The 23,403-nt window shown below is 38.5% G+C and overlaps 2 protein-coding genes and 1 long non-coding RNA gene across 4 annotated transcripts; 1 reads left to right on the forward strand and 2 right to left on the reverse strand.

Annotated features, from left to right (window-relative positions):
* The first annotated feature begins 2,807 nt into the window (after positions 1-2,807).
* On the forward strand, positions 2,808-4,989 carry LOC121975875. 2 transcript variants are annotated; one of them, XR_006110474.1, is made up of 3 exons: positions 2,808-3,879; positions 3,954-4,737; positions 4,848-4,989. It is a non-coding gene; the product is annotated as an uncharacterized LOC121975875 (long non-coding RNA). The 2 variants fall into 2 exon arrangements; XR_006110473.1 differs by having other exon boundaries at positions 4,016-4,737.
* On the reverse strand, positions 3,917-7,001 carry LOC121975874 (ent-kaurenoic acid oxidase 1-like). The gene is made up of 8 exons (XM_042527785.1): positions 6,679-7,001; positions 5,231-5,708; positions 4,890-5,153; positions 4,729-4,818; positions 4,569-4,647; positions 4,397-4,503; positions 4,197-4,318; positions 3,917-4,078 (listed from the first exon to the last, which is right to left on the reverse strand). The coding sequence occupies exons 1-8, from the start codon at positions 6,924-6,926 to the stop codon at positions 3,985-3,987; spliced, it is 1,482 nt and encodes a 493-aa protein (XP_042383719.1). The 5' UTR covers positions 6,927-7,001; the 3' UTR covers positions 3,917-3,984.
* An 11,510-nt stretch (positions 7,002-18,511) lies between these two features.
* Positions 18,512-22,829, reverse strand: LOC121977793 (ent-kaurenoic acid oxidase 1-like). The gene is made up of 8 exons (XM_042530215.1): positions 22,488-22,829; positions 19,846-20,323; positions 19,505-19,768; positions 19,344-19,433; positions 19,184-19,262; positions 19,012-19,118; positions 18,812-18,933; positions 18,512-18,693 (listed from the first exon to the last, which is right to left on the reverse strand). The coding sequence occupies exons 1-8, from the start codon at positions 22,733-22,735 to the stop codon at positions 18,600-18,602; spliced, it is 1,482 nt and encodes a 493-aa protein (XP_042386149.1). The 5' UTR covers positions 22,736-22,829; the 3' UTR covers positions 18,512-18,599.
* Between the last annotated feature and the right edge of the window lie 574 nt (positions 22,830-23,403).

Consider the following 23,403-nt stretch of genomic DNA (forward strand, 5'->3'; position numbering starts at 1 on the left):
CCAAATTTTTATTAGTGGGGGAGAATGTAAAATACAACACCTAAATATAACCTTAAGGGAATTTTCTAGAATTTTTAAAAAAAATTTGGAAAATTTTCAGAGTTCATATGACGAGTTTAAAAGGATTGATTATTGAGCCACGGGAAAGCCTATTTAGGCTACCCCATTTCAACGAGGAAATGTTTAATATTTTTTTGTTTTGATTCTTTTTCTTTCCTTTTTCTTTCTTTTTCTTTCTTTCCTCCTCCCGAGCCCAAACCCCACCGACACACCCTTTCCTCTGCCGATTCTCTTCGTCTCCTCCTCCTGACAGCGCCGCCTCGACGTTTCACCTTCCACGCATACAAAACGGGCAAAGGAAAGTCGAGCCTTTTCTCTCCTTCTTCGCCTAGCTTCTGCCGAATCTTCTTACAACCGACGCCGATTTTCTTTCTTTCCCCTTCTCTCCCGATCTCCCTTGCGCCGATGCTGGGACAAAACACAGCTGGCTGAGTTCTTGTCTCCTTCTCTCAGAGTCACCTTCTGCACGGAAGAGTCAATCCCTAGACGAGCCCTTGCCGATCTCCCCAACTCCAGTCTCTGCCAATCTCATGGCCCATCGTCGGTCGCTCGCGCCTGCCGCCAACTAACTGCGACCTTCCCCTTCGTTGGAGACTAGATCGGTGACGCAGCCGACCCTTCGTTCAGCCGCGTGCCCTAGCCTCCGTATCCGACGCCGAAAATGGGCTTGCTGCACTGATCTTCACCAGGGAAAGTCACGACCAGCGCCACGACGACCACGATTTTCCACCATCGACTCATGACTGATCGTCGCAGCCACGCCTGAGTCCTAGTTGGTTGGAGTTGATCATGAGCGGCTTTCCAGATAGTTGCTTTCTTCTATAGTGCTCTGGTATCGATCTACTGTCGGCAACCTGTTCCTTACTGATCTCAATAGCCGTTAGGCCTAGTCGTCGGAGAGGGAACAATCGATTGGGTAAGTCCGCTGGTTTGGATTTTGATCTTATTATGGGAAATTGTGGATGCCCTGGCAGTGGTTCCTGGGTATAGACGGCCACAAATCTTTGGCAGTGATATCTTTTGGCAAGCATTTCTTCAACAACTGCTTTACCTGTCTGTGGACCAACAGAAGTTGCTTGAGTTGAGGTAAGGGTAAAGAAATTTATCTTTGTTGTAGATTACACCTCAAATTAAGGTTAGGAAAGATTTGGAATTAGTTTTAGAACATGTTAATATGTGGTAGTTTGGTTAATTTAGATAAGTGATTGGAGGAACAGATTTGATGGGTGTGAATGAATTAGGGTTTCTGGTAAATAAGAATTTAGTTTAGCTATTTGATATATGGGAGTAGCTAAATTAAATGTGTTGTTACAGGACTCTGATTTGCGACGAGTTAATTTACGTGGGATTTCTTTTGGCACGCGCTATTTTTGAGGCGGGTTCCTTGACTTATCTTTAGATATTGTCATTTGATATGCATATTAGATTTTAACGAGTAGTAATGATTATGTTCATATCTGCATCGGTATGCCACTACTTATTACCTGTTGCATGCTTGATTTTGCTTACCTGTTTTGTATTCATTACCCTCTTGATTATTTATGCTCATAGTGGTAGTGACATACCATGCCTTATGATATACCGGACTAGACATTTACCATATCTGATACGTGTATCTAGACCTTCTTATTTGAGCCATTTATTTTGGTACATGTTTTATGAAGGTAGATATAGTCAGGATTTTCATGCTTAGTGTCATGCACCATCTTGCATGATTGCATGTTGAGTGATTGGTAGCCCAATTATTGTTGAGCTTATCACCAGTTACATGGATCTGCACACACAACCACTTATGGGTTAGTGGTATATCAGGTAGGGTGTGTGACAGTTGCTCTGTCAGTGCTCCGCTGGTCCACTCATGGGTAGCGTGACACAACGTGGTAGCACGACAGCGTGTGGTGTCAACACTTATTTAGATAAGTCTAGTTTTTTGTATAAACATTTATTTTGAAATAAGAGTCACATTGGTCAAATGTCTACATTTATATGCTAAATGTAGTTGTTCATTTAATTTATATTGAAGATAACATGGTGTGTGGTGTCACACAGAAGATCATATTATCAGTTCCTTATAAATTATAAATAGTTGCTCACAACCAAGATGGAATGGGACAAACCATTAGAATGGTTGTAGTATAATTTGGTATTAGTTTATCTTGACTATAAAATTACACTAGTACACTTTGAGTGTATTGAGCAAGACCATTTGAGGTTGTTCTTTTTATACTGACTGTAAAAAAGAACAGGACCTCTGTTATTATGGATATGCGTACTCTTAATCATGATATAATAACAAACACGTATACTTAATATTTATTTCTTTAATTTATCAATGGGTGAGATTTAGTTCGTTAAATCAGTAGACCCGATAAGTTGGGAAATGATATTATTTATATGGTGTGTTGTTGATTATAGAATGAAACTGTGTCCTAGTGATTTAGGTTGATGATGCCTCCTTGAGGAGCTCATAAGGATTGTCATGTAAACCCTGCAGATGGACTTAGTTCGACATGACAATAAGGTTGAGTGGTACTAGTCTTGGAGCTAGATATTAATTAAGTGAGTTGTCAGTAACTCATTTAATTAATGGACATTCGATATCTTAAACACAGGGAGATTAATGCACTCATAAAAAGAAGGAGCCCATAATGTAATTTGGGATTGGTGCGGTAGTTCGATAATAACTCTGTAGTGGTATGAGTTATTATTGATGAACTTGAGTTGGGTGTTCAGGGCGAACACAGGAAGCTCACGCTCATCGGGAGACCAAAACCAATTTCTCCTCTCGGTCCCTGTTGTAGCCTCTATAAAGCCTTGTATCCACAAAGTCCACTTCTTACCCAAGTAATGGGCCGGACACATCCTTGCTTGAAGCAAGGGGACCGACCAAACATTGTTTGGAGTCACAGACAATCAGCGAAACGTTGATTTTTTTCATTATTTTGTTTGTTTATTTTTTTAAGCTCCTGGTTATACCAATAAAAAAAATATAGAACTGTCACATCAATAGCCTCTCTAGAGCCGATCCCATGGATATCCGGTTATGTCAATAAACTTTTTCCATTAGAAGTTGTGTTGGTGGATCGTCACCTCAACGACCCCCTAGAGTCGGCCCACAGGTATTGATGGAGATAAATTTAGGTACGGAGGCTACATGATTTACCTTTCTCATTTCGCTATGGTCCAGTGGTGAGGAGGCGTTCGGGATGAACAAATCATCTTTTTTGCTTTCTTATTTATGAAATTTTATTCATTTATAGTGCTAATCATGCCTAAGCTTGGATTGAAGGGATTAAAAATTTGCTAGAATATTGAATCCATAAAAATATTTCAACATAAACATGCTAGATGATTATATAAATTGAAAATACTCTACTTCTTTGAACCTCTAAAATAAGATTAAATTATGCACATATTTTCTTTGAACCTCTAAAATAAGATTAAATTATGCACATATTTTCTGATTATCCACTTGACAATTTATACTTACTATTTGTTTTTCTTGACCTCCAATTTTACTAGCACTATCTTGATATTATAATTGATTTCAGCTGGTACAAATAATTGTTTAGAGATCTTGACTAGCTAATTCCGTAATTTTTATTTCATAGTATTTTTGTTTTGTTTCATTTGTTATTTTATCCATATAGTTTTCGTTCTATGAAAAAAATGATATAAATAAATAAATTTGATGAATTTCTTGATTACTATGTTTATATGCCTTTGTAGGTCTTTTTATTATAATGTCACCGAGAAGGGTATCTCCTGATGTATGAAAATTACGTTCCGGGTCTCCGGAACGTGACAAGACCGAACATGGTAACACCCCTCCCAATTTCGCTAGTAGATTTGAAGCTTTATTCGACAGTGACATATTTTCACATTATCCTTAGCTTCGAGATAGTACATAAAGATCAGTGACATTCAGTTGATCCTTGTAATTCTCGCCATACAGTTATCGACTGGACGAGGAATCGGCAAGTATTGAACATGGCAGTTCGGATTTAGCCTTTCAAGCCTGCAAGTTAATTCAGAAGAAAAGCATTGCAGTATCAAAATCAGCATTATATATTGATTCATCATATTGTGATTCCTAACATGTTCAAAAGCCCAAACTGAAGTGTTGAAGAACTCACTGATAGTCTAGAAGGAAATGGTGCAGGAATACCAATATCTCTATCCTGGCAAGATCTCTGCCCGGGCACAACCTGCTTCCTCCTCCGAAGGGAAGAAAAGTCCCTGCTTTTGGTACAAAATCCTAGAACACTCGAAGCAGGAAACTTCATCAATGTATAATTGAGACCCCCAAAAGCGAGTAAATCAGTGTTCTACTTACATCCCATCTAGATGAGTTGAACTTGTAAGGCTCAGGGTAGGATTGAGGATCCATGTTAACATTTCGATACCATAGCTGAATTCTCCATCCCTTCGGTATCAAGTAGCCTGCAAATTATTGAATGTTCACTTTGCGTACGATAAGAGATTAGTAGCTCTATAAGGACACAAACCATTGAGATATGTGTCTTTTGTTGCTTTCCGGAAAGCCACAAATGAGATGTTAATGATGCGTAGCGTCTCATCGATGACCTTTACGAAGAACAAGGGAAGAATTTTGTAGTCAAGACGAAGTCATGGATGCATTATCGTTGATACTAATAGTATTCGCACCTTCGAAAGGTACTCCATCTTCCTGATCTCCTTCAGTGTTAGGCCTTTTTGCATAGGTGGCATATTTCTTCGTATTTCCTCTTGCTCTAACTGCGAGGTATCACAATTTGCATTGTCAGATTGAGAGGCCAAGCAAATGGTTATTGTGCGATATTATATACCTTTGCTTTCTCGAAAACATCTGGATGTTCTTGAAGAAACACAGTTGCCCACATGGAAATATGCCCGGATGATTCATGGCCAGCATTGAGGTACATAATTAGTACATCGATGATCTCTTCGTCGGACAATTTTCTACCATTTTCATCTTCAACTTCCATTAGCTTGTCCATCGTGTCATTTTTTGTCGAAGCGAGGTTAGCTCTCCTCATAGCCTTTCTTTCATCGAGGACATTCTGAAGAACTGTCACCAGTGTTCTCCTGGCCTAACAGAAACAATTTTGAACAAAAAGATAAACCGATGTTTCACTGATTTTGCGATAAACGGGGAATCGGTAAGTACCTTCATTGCTTTGTGGTAAGCAAATCCAGGGATGTTGATAGCCATAGCTCTGATTCCATAATTCAGGTCAGTGTAAACTCTTTCCAATGATTCGATAAGAATCTCATCTTCCGAGCACAGAAATATTTTCATAACGACTCTAAATGTCAACCTCCGAAGCTCAGTAAGGAACTCGATCGATCCCTTACTGGCCCACCTTTCCAAAGTCAATGTTGTTGTCTTTTCTATGAACGGGAGATAGGTACTAAGTGTTTCATAACCATTTATAGTGCTGGATGTGAGTCTTCTTAATCGCTTGTGTTCTTCGCCAATGATGCCTAGGAACGATTTCTTTCCGACAAGCTCATTTGTCGCTTTAGGCCATCCAGGCACAAAGTGATCATCATCCATTAAGACCTGTTTGCACAATTCCGGAGTTGTGACCATGATTGTCGGAGTTCCAAACATGAAGGCCTTGTAGATTCCAGTGCCGCCATATCTGCACCAAGAACTTAACAATTATATATATAATTTCTCATGTATACCTATCAAGCACGCAAAGAACACCATGATTTAAAAGCATTCATTGCTTCTTTTCGCTATTCGATAGATTTGCCACTGTATTATACCGTTTGGTTCGATGAAGGAATGATTTTCATGTAGTTACCTCCAAATAGTCAGAACAAACACAATTTGATGGAGATGAAGATGATGATTTATTGTGGTCCACAAACTGATCAATGCTAGTAACTCTTTTTTTTTTCTAAAACCTTACTATAAAGACATATCAGAACAATGAACATTAGCCCCAAAATGTTAACTAGGACGAAAAGCTAATTTGTCTTTCGGCAAAAGAAACTGAAGTATCAGTAATATGCAAAGAAACAAACAAAGTTAAGAATGAGAGGCCAAACTACAAACTAGACTTTGGTTGGACGGGCGATAACTTGTTTCGTGTACTTTGTCCTTAAATGTCTTCTCCTTGTTTCAACCTCTAAGTAAAACCGAGCAGAAATCGATAAAACCAAGGCCTATAAAAGCAAAAGACATTCAATCAAAAAACAACAACTCCAACTAAGACTGCTAGTAACTCTTTTAACGAAAAGCTTACCATATAGACATATCAGAACAATGAACAGAGGCCCCAAAAGGTTAACTAGGACCAAAAGCTAATTTGTCTTTCAGCAAAAAAATTAAAAAAACTGAATTATCAGTACTAGGACCATCACAGTTCCCAGGCCAACTGACACTCCTGTTCCAATCCCAATCTCCATCTCCTTTGAGTTATTTATTCAGAAAAGGTGAAAATAATGTAATCGAAGGAGGAAAAAAATGATTTTGGGAAGAAAAATGGAATCCAAACCGAAATTTTGCTTCGATAAATGGAACAGGAACAACAGATCGTTTGAGGAGTAAAAAAAAAAAAGTAACAGGGGCACGTAGACGAAAGAGATAGAGAGAGGGAGGACCGGCGGGAGAAGGAGGCGACGAAGTCATCGGGGTCGGAGGATTTGAAAGCGCGGAGGAAGGCCAGCATGTTGCCGACGAACGGCCAACCCATGTCACCCGGCGGCAGTTGGCTACGACCCACAGCCCCGAGGCGGAGCTCCCAGGCCCACGCGTGCAGTCCCCGCACGCCGCCGAAGGCCGCCCAGAGCGCCGCCGCTAGAGCCGCCAGCGGCAGCAGAAACTCCCACGCCTCGCCCATCGTCACCATCGCCCTCGCGCCCCTATATCGCTTCTTTCTTCCTCGAGCGGAGCTATGGCGGGCGGGCGATGGACGCAGTGTCGTCTGCTGTATTTATAGAGAGAGAGAGGGGAGAGGAGAGGCGAGGAAACGACTGGCAAAAAGGATCAGGCATTTTTTTTGTCGCGGAGTGGAGGAATGGTGTTTTTGTAAATTTATTTTTCTATTCCGATTTTTTTTCCTATAATCTAGGTGTCGCTTGACTAAATTAGAGGTGGACCTAATTGTAATTACATATTTTTGTTATAAATAATGTTAACATTTAGACGAAAAACGCTCATTTTCTAAAACAGTCAAAAGAAAAAATCATATATTTTATCTTCATAATATCTCTTATTATAGTGTGTTGTTATAGCGATAACTGCCATAATAGATAGAAATTACTGAATAACTATAACATATACCATTTATCGAGTAATTATTATAGTATTATTTTTTATTTCTAATGTCATTGTAATTATTAGTCGTGTAATAACTAATACAAAATTATGTATTTTATTTAGTAAAGTTAGATAACGTTCTGTCTATTACATATTTAGAGGCGGACCTAATTGTAATTACATAATTTTGTTATAAATAATGTTAAAATTTAGACGAAAAACGCTCATTTTCTAAAACAGTCAAGCGACAAATCATATATTTTATCTGCATAATATCTCTTATTCTAGCGTGTTGTTATAGCGATAACTGCTATAATGGATAAAAATTACTGGGTAACCATAAATATACCATTTATCGAGTAACTATTATAGTGTTATTTTTTATTTTCGCTGTCATTGTAATTATTAGTCGTGTAATAACTAATATAAAATTATGTATTTCATTTAGTAAATTTAGATTATGAAAATAACAGGCGGGATTTTCTAGTATGTCTATCCTGATCTGTTATTGGACTAGGGACAATGATAGATGAATTTAATGAGTCTCATGTCCATTATATCCACCTATCACTGAATTGGACAGGGCCCTGGTCCGCTAAATGTGGACCAGAAAATCCTGCTCTAAAAATAGATAGATTTCTTAGGATCTTTGAAGCTTGGCCGAAGTACTTCAATCGTTCCATGTGTTGGAAGAACAAATCCTTTGAAATTTGTGCCTTGATCTTTTTGTGTTGATATAGGATGCAAACGAATAGAATAGTATAAAAATATCTTATCGGGACCAAAAATGGTGAAGATGACTAACTGGGAACGTGACTCTAAAGTTGATCAAACGAAGATTCTTCGTTGTCTTGCGTATTAAAGGGAGTGTTAACGACCAGGCCAGGGAAGGGGTCTCCGACGTTGGTTCTCCGACTCTCAAGTCAATGGTCGGCTTTTAGGAGAGGAACAATGAAACGAATAGTAGCAACGAGAATAAAATTATGTAGCGTCGCGTACCTTTGAAGTGGATGAAGACCCTCTTTTACAATGTCACTGTTGTATCTATGCATGAATTTCAAAGCACTTCCAAAAAAGAATAGGTCATAAACTGACTCTGACATCTTTCCTAAAATGAGTCCGGGAATCTCTTTGATTTGACAGACTCCATGGAAGCTTCGAAAGTGCGATTTGCTTGCAGAATATTTTATCCTTCGTGACATAAAATACCAAAAGAGCGTATAATTTGTTGAGCTGCGGGACCTACAATATACTGTTGGACAAGTGGGCCGACAAGAGAAGATGAATTGTCTATTGAAAAAAAATGAACCTTTCCCAACTTTCAACTTAGATTAGTAGCAACAGTATAATTATAACAAGTAAATTAAACAACTACAAAATGAAAGAAGAGACAAAGAAATTTATTTGATTATAATCTACGTGGTTATTAATCCAAGACAAATGAAAAGCACTAAAAGTCTCCTTCGATGAAGGCGAAGAAGCATCTTATACTCGTTGAATGCTCAGACAATTGCTAGGAAATAAATACAAGAGTTGATGATTAATTCCTAGCTCCAGGGGTCTTTTTATAACCCTTGGAAAAATCTTATCCGAAGTTGAAAGATGCCTTCAATAGGGTGGAAGGCGCCTCCAGCATGACAAATCCTATCTGTGCGAAGATAAAGTTTATCTTCGCAATGGTCACTGTTTGAAGGCGCCTTCAAGGAGTTGAAGGCACCTTCCATAGAGTCTTGAAGGCGCCTGACGTGGGCCGGCACTAGGGGGGCCGCTAAGGTAGCGGATCTACCTTTTTGAAGGCACCTGACGTTTGTCCCCAGGGCGTAGCACAGCTGGGGACGCAAGGTTTCGTGGTCGAGAGGTCCAGGGTTCGATCCTCGGGGTGTCATTGCCTGGGGTTAGCGTCCCAGCTATGCGCTTTCAGCTGTGTACCTGTATTTAGCTCTCTCCATATCCGTGGGACCGGCTCTAGGGGGGTCGTTGATGTGGCGGTTCCACTTTTTTTTTTTTTGAAGGCGCCTGGCGTCTTTAATACCATTGAAGGCACCTTCAGTAGCTGCTATCGAGCTCCAAACTTCTCCTTTGACTCTTCCGCTACTCCGCTCGCTTGGGTGATTTCAGCCATCCAGAATAGGGCTCACTCGAACCTATTTTCCGGCCTTCTCTTCGAGCAGGCTTCCTCCCTGACTTCTCGTCCCTCAAACGTCACTCACGTTCTTCTTATCCATCGGTGTATTCTTTCGCAGCACCTCATCCCTCGAACGCACCGAGCCCATCAGCTCTTTCCTGTGTCATCCTTCTCGCTAGCTACATCTTCTGCTCGACTTCTTGTGTTCCTAAGCTCCTGCACATTTAGACACAAGAACCATATACACAAGACCTAACTTTAACTTGGTTGACCATATCAAAACTACCACGGGGTACTAACAATCTCCCCTTTTTTGATGTGTATCGACCCAAATTAAAGTTTGGGTCTAACAAAATAATAATAAGTTGTAATTAGAATATATTCTTGCAATATAGAGAATTAACCAAGTGAACAAAATTGCAAAAATTTGAACAATGATAAAAATATTCTTACTCCCCCCTAACATATACCTATGTCTCAAATTTGAACAATGTTAAAAATGTTCCTACTCCCCCTTTAACTTATACCTATCTCCCCTTTGATCACATAAAAACAATTGAGAAATAAAAAAACAATCATCTAGGGGTATACAACAATAATTATCATTTAGCTAATTTTTTTAAGAATTTCTTTTTAGATTGGAAAAAAATAAAAAAATTTATAATAGTTAACCATTTAACAGTTAGTCGATTAAACATTTTATTTGAATAATTGGCTTCCAGGTTGTGGCGAGACTCTAGACCTTTTTGGATATTGAAGCAACAACCACTTCTAGATAAAGGTTTGTTAGCTAGGTTTGGAGGACGTCTCGCCTTGCTAACTTTGCTTCCGAAGTACCTTCATGGAGTTCCAAGAAGTTCTCCTAGAGCTCTTTGGCGGATTCATAGCTGCCAATTCGATTAACCTCCTAGGGCGGAAAGACGCTTAACAGATGGAACTCTGTTTTACCATTCGCCATGAAGTTAGCTTGTTCTTTCTTCGTCCATAAACACTCTTCCTTTCTAGCTCTATGTTGGTCCTTGGGGGGTACAAAACTATATTTCATAATTAACAGGATCTTAAAGTTTGTTTTAGAAAATATCTCCATTCGGGATTTCCATTGCGCGAAGTCTCCCTCGAACTTCAATGGATGAATGCTTGCACCAACCATCGATTCGTTGCTTTAGTGGCGACTAGTCCTTTCTCAAGCGTCTTGGCTCTGATACCACTTGTTAGACCAGGTGGGCCAGCAAGAGAGGGTGAATTACCTGTTGAAAAAAATAAACTTTTCCTAATTTTCAACATAGATTAGTAGCAATAGTATAATTATAAGAAATAAATTAAACAACTACAAAATAAAATAAGAGGCAAAGAAATTTACTTAGTTACAATCTAGGTGATTATTAATTCAAGACAAATGAAAAGTACTAAAAGTCTCCTTCGATGAAGGTGGAGATGTCTCTTACACTAGTTGAATGCTTAGATAGTTGCTAGGAAATGAATACAAGAGTTGATAATTAATTCCTAGCTCTAAGGGTCTTTTTATAGCCACTGGAAAATCTTATCTGAAGCTAGAAGACGCATTCAATAGGATGGAAGACACATATAGCGTGGCAAATCCAATCCGTACGAAGATAAAGTTTATCTTGGCAGTGGTCACTGTTTGAAGGCGCCTTCAAGGGGTTGAAGGCGCCTTCCATAGAGGCTCGAAGGCACCTTCAAGGGTTGAAGGTGGCTTCCTCCCAAAAGGCGCGAGAGCGCATTCAATACCATGGAAGGTGCCTTCAACAACTTCTACCGAGCTCTAAACTTCTCCTTTGGCTCTTCTGTTGCTCCACTTACTTGGGTGATTTCAGCCATCTGGAATAGGGCTCACCCAAACTCATTTTCCGGCCTTCTCCTCGAGCAAGCTTCCTCCTCGGCTTCTCATCCCTCGAACGTCGCGCTCATTCTTCTCGTCCACCAATTTACTCTTTCGCAGCACCTCGTCCCTCAGACGCACCGAGCCCATTAGCTCTCTCCCATGTTGTCCTTCTCGTTAGCTACGTCTTCTACTCGACTTCTTGTGTTCCTAAGCTCCTGCACACTTAGACACAAGGATCAAATACACAGGACCTAACTTTAACTTGGTTGACCACATCAAAACTACCACAGGGTACTAACATATACTACTTTGATCAACCAATTGAATCACTGCTATAGTCTGACCGACCTTTACCCCCGGGAGGTACTCGGTCAGTGTTTATGAATGTAGTCAGTGACTTAGATTTCACTCAGCTTCTTTATTTGAATGACAAACAACCAAGTGTCTAGCATGTTCGATGGGCTAAAGCACTCGATCGTGGTAATTGATACTTGACTCCATGCTTCATCATTGTTTATGAAATCGGGCTTTGAGGCCTGATCGGCCGGACGGCCCGATCGAACGAGCCCCTGGCTTAACACTCTATCCATGCACAAGATTGGAACTCAAGGTTCGACAAGCCCGGAGGTCCGGTCAAGCATTCTCTTGTTCCGAATATTATTGACCACCCTTTGACTTTGACTCCCACGTCACTCAGACTCCTAGATTTTGACCCATCCTAGAGGAGCCCACATTAAACACCTTATCAATATCAATGTTTGAATTCCAGCTAAAAAATATTTATGATATTTGAATTTGAAAATTTAAAAAATAAATAATTTTAGTTCAAATGTTCATTTCAAATTCGATTTGAATTGTTTGAACTCTGACTCGAATAAAATTGAATTTTAGTGCAAGATGATTTAAATTTGAGTTCGATTCGAATTATTCGAATCTTAAGTATTCAAATCAGTACTACTATGGTATTGATTTTTTTAAAATACAATAAAAACTCGTGAGCAGTTTGTGAACACCCGAATAATATATTAAAAATTTGATTTCGGTTCAAAAAATTATAGAACATGTTCGAGTTCGTCTCAAATTTGATAATTTTGAATATAAATCAAATTTATTCAAACCGGTTCAAAAAACTTGCGAGTTGACTCAATTCGTTTACTCCCCTAAGGTGGTATAATCCAAGTCATGAGTTTGTCCAACTAATCCAAATAGGTCTTTGAAATGACCCTAATTTTTTTTTTTACCAAATAACATCCCAATGAAATAAGGAAATCGACTGCAATTAATAAACCATACCCCTACATTCAAACTCATTACAAGTACCAAAAAGAAAGAAAGGTTCCTGAACTAGTCAAACATTTAGAAGTTTAACTTTGATACTATTTTATTCTTCCTAAATCATGATCCTTATTTATTCATTCTTATTGCAGAATTGCAAGGTCTTCAGGAGTGTACTGCCTAACCCAGTCTGGTCAAGGGTCTAAGCCTCTAACGTCGTCAGTTTCTTCACCTGCCACAAAACAACCTAGTGAGTCTAACTCAGCACCTCCAAACCACAATAGCAAAAGTTCCATAAACAATCGCATACATCATTAAACCTACTTTTACTCAAAATTTATTGTCAAAAATCAAGTAAGCAGAAATATAGGCATCAACCATAAAGCATCAAACATTGAGTACCACACAACATTTCATGTATTCCATAAAATCATTATATTATATAGCATCATTCATTAACATTTATCATATATCATTCTTAGGTGAAGGTACATCATATATCCTTTATCATTTAATCAATTGATCAATCTATATATCAATGTTTCTAGATGGCGGTGTGTCAGCAACTCTCGTCACTGGGCCGTGGCCAAATATGAAAAATATGATATTAGGGTCCCTCTGGGTCTTGTCCCGTAAACGGGGTCCCTCTGGGGCCTTGACCCTCGCATAATTTCCATTAATTCTCATCTTTATAATCTTCCTTTCTTTAAAAATCCTTTACATTAAGGTAAACATGCATCTTAAATTTAGCATGTCTTATTAAACTACATTAAGCCTAATAAACAATTATATCATTAAACTAAATAAAGCTCAATAAACATGCACATCATTATTATATGTAAAACCCAATAAACATGCATATCATTAATCCTTATAAAGCTCAATAAACATGTCCATCATTATTCTACGTAAACCCAATAAACATGCATATCATTAATCTACATAAAACTCAATAAACATTTATACCATTAAACTACATGAAGCTAAATAAACATTTAAAGTTTTCATTTTTTTTGTTTGTGTTGCGATTACTCGTGATGTTGCCTCGACTCCTAAACTTCCTCGGATGTAAGGTGGCCAATTATTCATCAAAACCTGCTGTGCGCACACCCTCCCATACCCCTCGAACCTTGCTGCACACAAACCTCAAATGATCATCCAAGAATCTGCTACGCACCACCCTCAAACGCCACTCGAATTCTGCTGCACACAACCTCAAACAACCATCCAAAAATCTGCTACATACCACCCTCAAACACCCCTAAAAATCTGCTGCACAGGACCATCAACAACCATATGAAAATCTGCTATCCACCACCTTCAAACACTCCTCAAAATCTGCTGCACAGGACTGCAAACAACCATTTGAAAATATGTTAAGTACCACCCTCATAGACCCCTAAAAATCTGCAACACAGGATCACCAACAACCATCTGAACAGATAAGTGAATTTAATTGAGTGTATTTAAATTCAGCCAATACTCCGTAAATCTCTAGCAGCAGATTATTTTATCCAACACAAAGAACATAGGGAAATCAGTATAAGGGTTAACTGAAACTAAACTTCATGATTTCTCATGCAAAAATATCAAAGCGTGTCTACTTTAATCTGAATGGCAAAGAAAGAAAGGATTTAAGAGGTGCCTTTGTGCTCGGAGGTTTGGTGTTGGCGCGGGTGACGACGAGGATCAACGATGGGGCATTCCTTAGGCCCCGTTCTTCCCTTGATGTCGAAGCCTTTTCTCCTCTTCTTGCTTGCCGCGGAGATCTCTCTCTCTTCCTTTCTTTCTTCCGCCGAGACTTCTCCCTCCCCCCTTTCCTCTTGCTGCCGAGACCACCCACTCTCCCTTCTCTCTCTCTCTCTCTCTCTCAATTCCCACCACCTCTCTTATAAGCAACTAAACCTTAGGGTTGGATCCACTCCTTACCAATTGGGCCGAGCCCATAAGTTCATTAGTTGGTTAATAGCAATTTAGCCCCCTTAAATTAAAAGGAAATTTATTATCATGTTCTCCCTTTGAATTTCTCTTTTAAAAAAGTCGGACCTTACAAATCCTCTCCCACTTAGGTAGATTTCGTCGTCGAAATTTAAAACTTACCAATTAAGTCTGGGTAGCGGTCCCTCATGTCAGCTTTTATATCCCAAGTGACCTCCTTGTCAATGTAATTTAGCCACCTAACTTTGACCATCTTGACTGTCCTGTTCCGCAGCTTCCTTTCTTGCCAGTCCAGTATCTGTATGAGTCTCTCCTTATAGGACATATCTGGGGTAAGCTGTAACTGTTGTTATGTTTGTTATAGGAAACCTATTGCCACCAAGTTTCGGGCCTAACAAAAAACTATTTATGCCCTTTTCGGAGCCTCTGAACATATTCTCTATTATTTTTAGTAACTTTTATTTTTATGGTATTTAGGATATTTCTAGTATTTATGGGTTAGGGATTGTCTCTATAAGTGTCATGTTTAAATAATTTTTTTCTGTTATGAATTTTCCTTTTATGGTAGGATTCTTTTCCTTTCTATACAAAATATGAATCGAAGTATATATATTAGGATTTCTTTTCTTTTTGAGTTTTAGGATTTAGAGTGTATGCTATTTGATAAATTATTTTCTATTCTGAATAAAGTTTTCTTTTAGTAATTATCTTCTTGCCTTGTCCTCCAATCTCTCTTCTTGTTAATTAGCATGTAGGATAATTGTTATCTTACCCTATCGATGTCAGAACTTTTTTGCAATCCATAGGAGAGAAATATTACGAAATTGTCACCTTAAGCCCATAGAAGATCTATTCCACTGAATTTTTAAGAATCTTTTTTAGGTGATATCCAGATGATTTGGATTTTTTATCATTATTTTGTTTAATTTTGTGCTATGAACATTGATGATAACAAAATCCTATGAAGAACTATTTATATTTATTTGATTGTGTGAACTTAAAATATTCCCTAAATCCAACAGCAATCTCTTCTTCCCTTATCCTACTGTTTAAAATTTGAGTAAACAGGAAGCAAAATGTAGTCCATATAGAGTGTGGAAGACAAGCTCTCTACTTTTCTCTGGTCCAAAGAAGTGCGAAACAACACAGCAAGAAGATCAAGTTGAAAGATCAAATCCAAGACCACCATGACATTTCAGTTGCTTGTTGAAGACTGCAAATTAGTAAAATCATTTGTCTCTAAGAAGAATATCAGGCAACAAAATAATAATGATAATAAAAAAGCTTACCCAACTTTCAGATTTCCGGATGCACTTGTTTCTCATTTTACTCCTCCCGCCAATCATTATGACGTCGCTTTCAAATAATAGCACCACTCTAGTGTTGGTTTTAGGGTTTATTATATGATACATTGAAAATAAAAATAATTAATCAAGCTGGGTAACGTCGATCATCCCATGATCGGTCCGACTCTACGGAAGTTTCCCACCGGCCACCAGGATAAATTGGGAAGCGTTCGCAACGAGCAGCCCAAGAACCCAGCATCCTTTAGTTGCGTACCCCATTTGGAGGAAAAATTCTTACAAATTCGTCATAGCTGGAGCTCGAACCGTGGATATTTAGGTGACAATCTGGATGCTATGTCGCTGCACCATAACCACTATTATGATGTTGATTTTAGGATTTATGCAACATCATTAGAAATCAGCACAACTGTGATCGGCGGAAGAAGTAAAATAGAAAACAAATACGTCCTAGAAAAATTTCAGAATTAAATGTGTCTTTTTAAGAATTCTACAATTTTAAATGCGTCAATTGCTTAAACCTTTAAACTCACCCCAACTGAAGTGACACTGCAAACTGCAAACTGCACACTTCACTGATCTCGCTGCTCCATATTGATACATCAAAAGCATCTAGCAACTTCCACAGTTGACATAGGCTACTTGATTTGCTGTATCGATTATCATACGATCTCTATAGTCATAATTAGCATGAAATGCAAGGATTTGAAGTTTCAACTAGCTAGTGTTTATATATGCAATGTAACTACTTAGTGTTTACTAGAATCCACTATACCCTTTGCCAGTAGCCATGTGTGGAGCATTAATAACTTTCCTTTTTCTTGTTAATTTGTATCTACCTACTCATCCACAAGGACATACAGATCGAATAACTAATTAAATTATGTTTCTCCTCACCCTCCAGATCCAGGTTTAATGTGTAGCAGCAAGAAGAATGGACGCTCGTCGCTCCGCGTATGAACATCAAGAGAGTGTGGCATCCTCCACAAATCACCTGAGTCATTTCTGTACCTGTTCGACAAGTACGATGTACCTATGATTAGATCAATATCAATTATCAACACCAATCATTTAGTATTCTTACCGGGAGGTGGCACAGCAGTCACTGCACTGCAAATAGAGCAAGACGAACTGGACTTGCTTAGCTTGCTGCTTATGCCTAATTGCCTTCGGCTCCAAACCTTATACATGACGACGATCATCGATCAAACACAAGAGATTTTAGGCGGATTTTAATCGATTGAGCTTGCACCTTGTTTGTCTTTCTCCATTAATTTCTTCCTGAGAGCTAGCACAGTGTTGTTTGTGTTTGTGCAGTTTCTGCGCTGTGGCCAGTGGCTCCGGCTATACTGGGTTAGGTCTAGCACTTCATGCAGTAGGGCTGGCATCCCATGCACGTGCCCTCCATTTACGTCCGAACTGGCAGCTGAGGAAGCGGCGCGTTTGCGGTTATGGGAGGCGGCGAGGGATCGTGACTGACGGCGTTACCGGTCGAGTTCCAGGTGTTTACGTCAAGGGGAAAAAAATAGAAAAAGTTGAATAAAAGGTCTAAATTTCTAAATTTCACTTGTCTGTCGGATCATGCCATCGCCTTTCAATTATCTTTTTCGGCTTTATATATATATATATATATATATTTTAAGTTTATGATTATGCTAATAATACTATAACTTTAAGATTTAAGGATTGTGTTACAGTATTAAATAAAAAAAATTCAAATCGATTTTTTTTAGTGTGCACAAGATGTGTAGGATAAGATGTGTAAGATATATATATATATATACACGCCAATGTTAACTTGGGCGGTATTCGTGGGTAGCACAGACAGTGAAATGCTAATTTTTTCATTTGTTTTTGTTTTTTTATACTTCCGGTTATACTAATAAAAAAAATATGGAATCGTCATATCAGTAACCCCCTAGAGTCGGTCCTATGGATATCTGGTTATGCCAATAAGCTTTTGCCTTTACGGGTTGGGTTGGTGGATCATCACCTCTGCAGCACCCTAGAGCTAACCCCACACGTATGGAAAGAGATAAATTCAGAAACAGAGACTTCACATGATTTACCTTTCTCATTTCACCATGAGGCCAGTGATGAGGAGCGCTTGTGATGAACAAATCATCTTTTTTACTTTCTTATTTATGAAATCTTATTCATTTATAGTGCTAATCACGCCGAAGCTTGGATTGAAGGGATTAAAAAATTTCTAGAATATTGAATCTACAAAAAAATTCCGACATAAACATGCTAGATGATTATATAAATTGAAAATACTTAAACAAGATTAAATTATTCACATTTTTTTTGACTATCCATTTAATAATTTACACTTACTATTTATTTTCACTATCCATTTAATAATTTACACTTACTATTTACTTTTCTTTGCCTCCAATTTTAGTAGCACTATTTTGATATTATAATTGATTTCAACTTGTACAAATAATTGTTTAGATATCATGACAAACTAATTCCGTTATTTTTATTTCATGGTATTTTCGTTTTATTTCATTTGTTGTTTTATCCCTATAGTTTTCGTTGTATAAAAAAAATGATATAAATAAATAAATTTGATGAATTTCTTAATTATTATGTTTATATGCCTTCTTAGTTTCTTTATTATACTGTCACCGAGAAGGGTATCTCCCGATGTATACAAGACTGAACATGGTAACACCCCTCCCAATTTCACTAGTAGATTTGAAGCTTTATTCGACAGTGACATATTTTCACATTATTCTTAGCTTCGAGATAGTACATAAAGAGCAGTAACATTCAGTTGATCCTTATAATTCTCGCAATACAGTTATCGACTGGACGAGGATGCGGCAAGTATCGAACTTGGCAGTTCGGATTTAGCCTTACAAGCCTGCAAGTTAATTCAGAAGAAAAGCATTGCAGTATAAAAATCAGCATTATATATTGATTCATCATATTGTGATTCCTAACATGTTCAAAAGCCCAAACTGAAGTGTTGAAGAACTCACTGATAGTCTAGAAGGAAATGGTGCAGGAAAACTGATATCTCTAGCTTGGCAAGATCGTTGCCCGGGCACAACCTGCTTCCTGCTCCAAAGGGAAGAAAACTCCCTGCTTTCGGTACAAAATCCTAGATCACTCGAAGAAGGAAACTTCATCAATGTATAACTGAGACCTCGAAAAGCGAGTAAACCAGTGTTCTACTTACATCCCATCTAGATGGGTTGAACTTCTTAGGCTCAGGGTAGGATTGAGGATCCAAGTTAACATTTCGATACCATAGCTGAATTTTCCATCCCTTCGGTATCAAGTAGGCTGCAAATTATTGAATGTTCATTTTGCGTACGATAAGAGATTAGTATCTCTATAAGGACACAAACCATTGAGATATATGTCTTTTGTTGCTTGCCGGAAAGACACAAATGAGATGTTAACGATGCGTAACGTCTCATCGATGACCTTTACGAAGAACAAGGAGAGAATTTTGCAGTCAAGACGAAGTCATGGATGCATTATCGTTGATACTAATACTATTCGCACCTTCGAAAGGTACTCCATCTTCCTGACCTCCTTCATTGTTAGGCCTTTTTGCATAGGTGGCCTATTTCTTCGTATTTCGTCTTGCTCTAACTGCGAGGTATCGCAATTTGCATTGTCAGATTGAGAGGCCTAGCAAACGGTTATCGTGCGATATTATATACCTTTGCTTTCTCGAAAACATCTGGATGTTCTTGAAGAAACACAGTTGCCCACATGGTTATATGCCCGGATGATTCATGGCCAGCATTGAGGTACATAATTAGTACATCGATGATCTCTTCGTCGCACAATTTTCTACCATTTGCATCTTCAACTTCCATTAGCCTGTCCATCATGTCATTTTTTGTTGGACTGAGGTTAGTTCTCCTCATAGCCTTTCTTTCGTTGAGCACACTCTGAAGAATTGCCACCAGTGTTCTTCTGGCCTAACAGATACAATTTTGAACAAAAAGATAAACCGATGTTTCACTGATTTTGCAATAAATGGGGAATTGGTATGTACCTTCAATGCTCTGTGGTAAGCAAATCCAGGGATGTTGATAGCCATAGCTCTCATTCCATAATTCAGGTCAGTGTAAACTCTTTCCAATGATTCGATAAGAATCTCATCTTCCGAGCACAGAAATATTTTCATAATGATTCTAAATGTCAACCTCCGAAGCTCGGTAAGGAACTCGATCGATCCCTTACTGGCCCACCTTTCCAAAGTCAATGCAACAGTCTTTTCTATGAACTGGAGATAGGTACTAAGTGCTTCATAACCATTTATAGTGCTGGCTGTGAGTCTTCTTAATCGCTTGTGTTCTTCGACACTGATGGCTATGAACGATTTCTCTCCGACAAGCTCATTTGTCGCTTTAGGCCATCCAGGCACAAAGTGATCATCATCCATTAAGATCTGTTTGCACAATTCCGGAGCTGTGACCATGATTGTCGGGCTTCCAAACATGAAGGCCTTGTACATTCCAGTGCCGCCATATCTGCACCAAGAACTTAACAATTATATATATAATTTCTCATGTATACCTATCAAGCACGCAAAGAACACCATAGTTTAAAAACATTCATTGCTTCTTTTCGCTATTCGATAGATTTGCCACCGTATTATACCGTTTAGTTCAATGAAGGAATGATTTTCATGTAGTTACCTCCAAACAGTCAGAACAAACACAATTTGATGGAGATGATGATTTCTTGTGGTACACAAACTGATCAATGCTAGTAACTCTTTTTTCAAAAACCTTACTATAAAGACATATCAGAACGATGAACAGTCGCCCCAAAAGGTTAACTAGGACGAAAAGCTAATTTGTCTTTCGGAAGAAACTGAATTATCAGTAATATGCAAAGAAACAAACAAAGTTAAGAATGAGAGGCCAAACTTCAAACTAGACTTTGGTTGGACGGGCTATAACTTGTTTCGTGTACTTTGTCCTTAAATGTGTCTTCTCCATATTTCAACCTCTGAGTAAAACCGAGCAGAAATCGATAAAACCAAGGCCTATAAAAGCAAAAGACATTCAATCAGAAAACAACAACTCCAACTAAGACTGCTAGTAACTCTTTTATTGAAAACCTTACCATATAGACATATCAGAACAATGAACAGAGGCCCCAAAAGGTTAAATAGGACAAAAAGCTAATTTGTCTTTCAGCAAAAAAAAAAAAAACTGAATTATCAGTAATAGGCAAAGAAACAAACAGAGTTAAGAATGAGAGGCCAAACTACAAACTAGACCTTGGTTGGATGGGCAATAACTTGTTTCGTGTAGTTTGTCCATAAATGTGTCTTCTCCATATTTCAACCTCTGAATAAAACTGAACAGAAATCGATAAAACCAAGGCCCATAAAAGCAGTAGACATTCAACTAGACAACAACAACACCAACCATGAATGTTGTGCAGACATCTAGACAACCCAACAACCAGTCCACCATAAAGAACAAGAACTGCCTAGACTCCACTTTGTAAATTGGTCAGAAACAAGACAGCACACAGAATAAGCAGCTGTAGAAGTTCTAGGAATTATATCGTATTCATCCAAGTAACCCTAAATATGTAAGTTACGACTTGAATTCAGAAACAATTACATCAAAAGGAACCACTTAGAAGAAACTTTGTTGTGCTAATGTGTTAATAATGAATCTTGCTGTATAGGGTTAAATCTCACTGAAATCTTTTCACATTAAGATCCTGACTCGTAGATTTCAGTGGCTAGTATTAGAAATGGGTGGGTTGGAATTCTCAATACCTATCATTCTAGGAACTCCATAAAATAAGTGCTGATACTAGAATATGTCCCATAACTTCAGTGACAACAATGCGCCATCAACTTGTCCACAGAAGGTACATAACAATGTTATCCCGCTATAATGTTTGGTGTTTTGTGTCAATCTGTTCGACTGTGAAATAGAATTCTTGTAGGTGGCCAAGGAGAAAAGAATCTCTGTTAATAGAATAACTGAAGATTTACATGCGCACAAACAATTCAGAGATTTGGAGTTCAGAATCAAAACAGTTTGTTCACTCTTTCCATAATATAAATTGCTTTTATGTCCTAGGCAAAAAAATTACTCAAATTAACAAGAAAGTTTGATCAGAGATCCTCATTATTGAATAGTAAATCCTTCTACAAAATGCATAGTTGAATGTAAACTTGGCCCAATGTGGTAGAAATTAGAAAGAGTACTAATTTCTATTGATGGATACTTCATACCTAAAATATAATTGACAGGAGGCATCAGCATAATCACAAGCACTCATTGATGTGGTATAATTTACTTAAAATTCTTTTACCTTTCAATATTAGGTAGTTCTATTGTGATCTAATCAAACAAAACTTGTTGCTATCAGTTCTTTTTCGATGAAGCAGACATTGGATAACCTCCCACACAGTCTTCTTCACAGTTCCCAGGCCAACTAAAATGACACTCCTTTTCCAATCCCAATCTCCATCTCCTTTGAGTTATTTATTCAGAAAAGGTGAAAATAATGTAATCGAAGGAGGGAAAAAATGATTTTGGGAAGAAAAATGAAATCCAAACCGAAATTTTGCTTCGATAAATGGAACAGGAACAACAGATTTTTTGAGGAGTAAAAAAGCAACAGGGGCACGTAGACGAAAGATATAGAGAGAGGGAGGACCGGCGGAAGAAGGAGGCGATGAAGGCATCGGGGTCGGAGGATTTGAAAGCGCGGAGGAAGGCCAGCATGTTGCCGACGAACGGCCAGCCCATGTCACCCGGCGGCAGGTGGCTACGAGCCACAGCCCCGAGGCGGCGCTCCCAGGCCCACGCGTGCAGTCTCCGCACGCCGCCGAAGGCCGCCGAGAGCGCCGCCGCTAGGGCCGCCAGCGGCAGCAGAAACCCCCATGCCTCGCCCATCGTCACCATCGCCTTCGCGCCCCTTTATCGCTTCTTCCTTCCTCTTCGCCTTCTAATGCAAACAAGAAGGTGCTGCGTCACCTTCTTCTTCCTCGAGCGGAGCTATGGCTGGCGGGTGATGGACGCAGTGTCGTCTGCTGCGGTATTTATATAGAGAGAGAGAGAGAGAGAGTGGGGAGAGGAGAAGCGAGGAAACGACCGGCAAAAAGGATCAGGCATTTTTTTTGTCGCGGAGTGGAGGAATGGTATTTTTGCAATTGTAACTCTGTATTCCGATTTTTTTTCCTATTATCTAGGTGTCTAATCTAAGTGTCGCTTGACTAAATTAATTCGTCAATCAAATACATTTGACCTTAATAATTGTAATTACATATTTTTATTATAATTAATATTAAAATTTTAAAAAAACAGCCATCTCAAAATCTCACGTGATAATATTTATTTTTAACTATCATACGCGAAGGCTGGCTGCAATAGTCTTTTTTTTTTTTTGTGGGAAGGATAAACGCTTTAAAATTTGTGCCTTGATCGTTTCACCTTGATACAGCATGCAAACTAATCGAATAATATAAAATTATTAATATTTGAATTAAGTTCGAAAAATATTTATGGTATTAAATTTAAATTTTAAAATTTCAAAATATAAATAATTTTAGTTTAAAATGAAATTCGAGCTC

This window comes from Zingiber officinale, chromosome 4B, assembly GCF_018446385.1.
Source record: "Zingiber officinale cultivar Zhangliang chromosome 4B, Zo_v1.1, whole genome shotgun sequence".
In the NCBI taxonomy this organism is placed as follows: Eukaryota; Viridiplantae; Streptophyta; class Magnoliopsida; order Zingiberales; family Zingiberaceae; genus Zingiber; species Zingiber officinale.